Genomic DNA, 5,660 nt, shown 5'->3' with positions numbered 1-5,660 from the left:
TATATATATATATATAAAAGCTCGCATACAACACAAAGAAAAATGAGATTTAATAATATATATATATGAGAGAGAGAGAGCGCGCGCGCGCGCGCAATAACACGACGGACGCGACCCTCCGCGAGTGTAGTGGGTGTTTTGATTATGATACATAAAAAGTAGCGTAGAGGAAACGCAGCGGGGAGCGTTTTGTCCTCCAGCGCTTATTGGTAGTGGCAGAGCGAGATAGAAAAAAGCCCGTGATATAACAAAAACCCTAGGAACATAAAAAGAAATGTCTGCATCCGCCGGTGGTGGTGGTGGTGCTGGCCAGGAGGAAGACAAAAAGCCCGGAGGAGATCAGTCCGCTCACATTAACCTCAAAGTCAAAGGCCAGGTAATTCTTTTATTTTCTTTTTTCTCAAGTCCTGTGGTGCTGTTAGGGTTTCAATGATGAAATTAGTTTTGCTTTGATTGATGGAGAGCAAATCTCCTAATCTCTACTGCTATGTGAATATGTAATGGTATAAATCCTTTTGTAGATTGATCGGTAAAGAGTTGATTAATATAAAAAAAGAGAGAGTAGGTTATCAAATCTTACGGTTGATTAGTGATGTGCTGCTGCTCAAATGCTTGTGTGTTTGGAAGGGTTTTAAGAGATCAATCTCCTGGGTGGTTGCTGAAATGGGTTATGTTATGAGGAGGTTGGATTTAGCTTGGAGTTTCGATTTTTTGTATTTACTACTGCTGAATGTGTATTTCCCGAAATTTGCTTTTAATTATTTTGTATCGTAATACCGTAATCTCACTGTTTTTATGTTTTCGCTGCACCTTAGTAGTTACTTCTCCTGTTCTAGCATGGACTATACTTTTTCGTTTTCTTCAAGTGTAGGATGGCAATGAGGTGTTCTTCAGGATCAAGCGAAGCACCCAGCTGCGGAAACTAATGACTGCATACTGTGATAGACAGTCAGTTGAGTTTAACTCGATTGCATTTTTATTTGATGGGCGCAGACTCCGTGGAGAACAGACTCCAGATGAGGTAAAGTTCTTATTTTAGTGTTTGTTTGGTTTGGAGTTTAGTTTCCCTTTTATGATCTGTATCGATCTTTGTTTTGTGCGCTGAGCGCATCCATCCTTTTTCTGCTCTTGCGAACACCAGACAAACTACTATTAGATGTGATTGTACATAGTGGTGGTTATAAAGCATATTCTCAGACCACCGTAGAAGCTTACTCGTGGATGTTTGGTTCTGTAATAGTTTTTATTCATCTGGTTTATGTTTTGTTTCCGCTTGGTACCAGCTTGACATGGAAGATGGCGATGAAATTGATGCGATGCTGCACCAAACCGGAGGGGGGCATGCATCCCTTGATTGAATGGGGGGCAACATGGATAGAATATAAAAATCGAGGCAGAGTCGGACCCATTATCTGGCTTCTTCTATGGAAAGACTAATGTAAATGAAACGAAACTGATGCATACTTGGAGGATTTCTTATTTGAGGTTTCTCCTATTAATTATATTTTCAGTATGGTTTTAATACGTGGATATTTTCTACTCCTATTTCATTGGCTGCCTGGTTTAGTTTCAGCTCTTCTTATTTCTGCTTAAAGTGATGGTAATTGATTCCTTATTGATGGCTTCCTGTGACTTTTTGATCTGTTATTGCGGTTGACTCCTATTCTGCACCAGATTTTAAGGGCCTAGTGCTTGTTCTTGGATCAATTTTTACTGTACATGGTAATCGTTCATCAAGCAATTGGGATGGAATGGTTCTCCTTTTTTTTTTATTAAGAGAATAGTTCCTTGATTTCTTTTTTCTCCATTTTTCATTTTAAATTCTGCTCTACCCCTCGTTAATATTATGCCATCTGTTTGAACCCGGAGATTTTACTTTCCATTTATGATGAAACAAACAATTGTGGGAGTGGATGTGAATTGTGAAGCTTCATGATTTGCAGTCATCAAATAAATCTCAGGACAATTTGGTATTTTTGTGCTCTGTTATGGTTGTTGTGATATGGCAATGAGTTAAAAAGTGCATTAGGAGGAGCATTGCTTGTAATTGTCTGCAATCTTTTTAAGGAATAGGATTGCTTACGAAATTTGTGGAAATGATGGGCATGTTTTTGGTAAATAGCACAGCCATCAAAGTAAAACAATTTCTTGTCAAAGTTCATGTCAAAATTATTCTTGTTTGCTTATATTGTTAATTAAATTACATTAAAGAGAAAGGGGACTATTCACTGGGGGACGCAAAACGCTGTTTTTGTGTTTTTTCACCTTGAATCCTTGTTTTTTTTTTTCCTAATTTCAGTAATCACTTCTTTTTTTGGATTTGGGTCTGAGAAATTGTTCTGATTTCGTTTGCAACAAGGCTCATCTCAACATTAATATATATATATATATATATAATTGGTTCTATTGTTTGAAAAAAAATTAAAAATGTTGAGATTCAATTTGATATTATAGTTAAAATAAAGGGATTTTTTGTATGGTTAAAATTGCTTATTTCTTGTTTAATTGTACAGTTTTTGCTTTTAGAGTTTAGATTTCTATTTTAGTCTCTTTGGTTTTCGCAATTTTTTTTTGTTTTGATCTATTTTTTTTTTGTTTATCTAGAAGAGAAAAAGTTGATGGGTGGATAAATTTTGTCAACGATACCAATCATTCTTGCTTGAGTTTTATCCATGGGTTGGCAAAAATAAAAATAAAAATTGAGACTTTATTTTATTTTTTTGGTTTTATGTAACTGTTATGGTGTTTATTCGATGAAAATAAATTAAAAAATAAAAAATAATTTTTTGAGTTTATAAAATTCCAGATTGATTTTCCAACCAATTCTGGCATGGCAAAAGTAGAGTATTTAAATAACAAGCTGTTTGATTATATTTTGTTCTAGGTTTTTTGTGCTTTTAATTTTTTTATTTAATATAAATTTAAATTTAATATAAAATAATAAATTAGATAAAATCATCCCTAGTTCAAATTATATTTTTCTATCATGTTTTGAAAAATTATAATTTATATCCGGTTAATTGAAAATTTTAAATCCAACAAAGAAAAAAACCAAAATAACCAAAATACTCCCTGTGTATATAAAACTAAAATACTCGTGTGCACATTGAAAATTGATCCAAGTGACAAATCAAATATTATTTCAGTGATCGGATTATAATTCTTCTCATTAAAAAATCAATCTTTTTTTCCTTTCAAACCTAAATTAAAATAAAAAATGGATGATTGTAATTGAGTTTTTATATGATTTCATGGTTAAGTGTGCATGTCTTTTCTTGTTACTGAAATCTTACATAATGTTTCATCAAAATCTATATTTAAAACAGTAAAACTTATTTCTAAAAATTTATATTCAGTAAAACCTATTTCTATAACTATTAGGAATCTATATTTAAAACAGTAAAACTTATTTCTAAAAATTCATATTCAGTAAAACCTATTTCTATAACTATTAGGGATATTCAAGATTTTTATTATAGGGTTTAATAATAATAAGTTTGAAAATTGTGTACAAGGTGGGTAAAAAAATAAGATGGATCCAAGTCTTACTAGTAAATAAGATAAACTCGATTATTTTATGATAATACAAAAAAAATATATATATAACTTAGGTAGGATGAATCACCTTAAAAAAAATGTAGCTTAGTTAGGATGAATCTCCTTGCCTAGCTGAGCTATTTTAGACCAATTCCCAACAATCTATAGAGGCTCATCTATTTACTATTTCAATAAATAGTACTTTTCCATTCTTTTCATAAACAACATTATTTTATTCTCATTCTTAAATAGTACTATTTCGGTCTTATTTGCGAAGCTTATCTATAGATAATATTATTTCAGACTTATCTATAAATAGTACTATTTCAAGTTCATTCATGAAGGTCATCCATGAATGGTATTGTTTCAAACTCATCAATGAATAATATTATTTCAGTCTCAACCATAACTGGTACTATATCGAGGCTCATCTAATTACTATTTTAGTAAATAATAATATTTAATTCTCAAGCTTATCCATGAATAATAATATTATTTTAGATTTATCGATAAGCTCATCCATGAATAGTATTATTTCAGCCTTATCCATGAATAGTACTAAATCAAGCCTTACCTTTTTTCCTGTTTCCTCCCTTTCTCTCTATTCTCTTATTATTTAAGTTACTATTATGTCAAGTTGTACAAGTTATGACTTCAACTACAACTTTAGCTAGAATTACCACACTAAAAATGCCACCTTTCATGATGAGTTTTTAAGATTTTTTTTTAAATATTTTTCAATATAGGCTATATTCTTAGGTTTAACAAAAGAGAAGGATGATAAATTATCTCAACAACTCTTAAAACCATCTCTCCATTAGAACATAAATAAATCTATTTAGCACACAAATCTCTTATTTATAAAACATCATTTTCATGTTTTTAATTATTTTCATGTACTTTGTCACTTGAGCAACCAAATTTAAAAACTGACTTAAGTATTAAAGTCTCTTTCATTCCACAAGGGACTTATTTTATGGGTACAACTCAAGCTCAAAACTCATCTAGAAAAAATTAATTTCTAAGTGAAGTTTTTTAACAACTATAAATCAGGCCCATAACTCATCCATGAAAAAATCTATTTCTTTATGGATTTTTATAACTTCATCAATTTTGCTTGGATTTTTTTAATTGGGATTTGTATATTCTTGTTATTTTTTAAATTATTCAGGCATATGTGATACGACTAAAAGATTGATGTTTTCTCTGAAGTGTAGAAGTGCCAAAGTAATAAATAATTCGGCAAGATCGGGGTCGAACCAAAGGGAGGTTAACTATATAATAATAATAATAATAATAATAATAATAAGAAGAAGAAGACGAAGAAGAAGTTAAGATGTAAGATTAATGTGTAGATTAAACAATAAAAACAAATGTCAGGGTTAGAGGATCCATTAATGATATTTCAAACAAATATACTATAAATTTATTGCTGAACTAGAAACCATACAGAAAGAAGGTTCCAATCGAATTATAAATGGTTAACATGATTATATTAGTTATTTTATTCAAATAATGTTAATACTTGTAAATGTTGTCAGATATTCATGATTGTAACTTATGTTGACAACAAATCAAGTTTCTTTCATAGTACATGTGTAGGTTATATCATACAGTTGGGCTATAAAAGTGCCAAGTATTTGTTGTACCAAGTGTTGTACAATATAAATCTAGATTAACCATTTAACAAGCAAAGTATTAAAAATGAATAAGGTAACAAATACAAAACATGTTAGGATCAAACATTGTTGAGTTTACACTATACTTATTCTTACACCATTAATATAATCATTTTACCTTGACATAATAAATTTAACTAAATATAATGAAAGAAGAGAAATATAAATAAACAAAATAAGAGCATAAATAAGATATAAGTTAACTAAGTAAAAGAAAGGAAATGAAAAGTATAAACAAGAGATTAATAAAAGCAAAACTTACATATTCAAAACTTAGTTATTGATTTGTTGACTAATTATTGAATGGGTGACCACATCTTGACTTGGTGACAATCCTTATCTTCTTGTCTAAACAAAACATCATTACTAACATTATAATTTGAACAAACTTAATTCATGAAAGTTCTAGAAAATTATCTCGGCTTTTCAAAAAAAATAAAATTA

At 30.2% G+C, this 5,660-nt stretch overlaps 1 protein-coding gene across 1 annotated transcript; it reads left to right on the top strand.

Moving 5' to 3' along the window:
- The first annotated feature begins 156 nt into the window (after nt 1-156).
- LOC105114750 (small ubiquitin-related modifier 1-like) lies at nt 157-1,770 on the top strand. The gene is made up of 3 exons (XM_011011408.1): nt 157-376; nt 872-1,021; nt 1,284-1,770. Exons 1-3 carry the CDS (start codon nt 275-277, stop codon nt 1,356-1,358), a joined length of 327 nt encoding a protein of 108 aa, XP_011009710.1. The 5' UTR covers nt 157-274; the 3' UTR covers nt 1,359-1,770.
- Nucleotides 1,771-5,660: the final 3,890 nt, after the last annotated feature.

Source organism: Populus euphratica, unplaced genomic scaffold, assembly GCF_000495115.2.
Source record: "Populus euphratica unplaced genomic scaffold, PopEup_1.0 scaffold574.1, whole genome shotgun sequence".
NCBI lineage: Eukaryota > Viridiplantae > Streptophyta > Magnoliopsida > Malpighiales > Salicaceae > Populus > Populus euphratica.
This window is presented reverse-complemented; position numbering and strand designations above follow the sequence as displayed.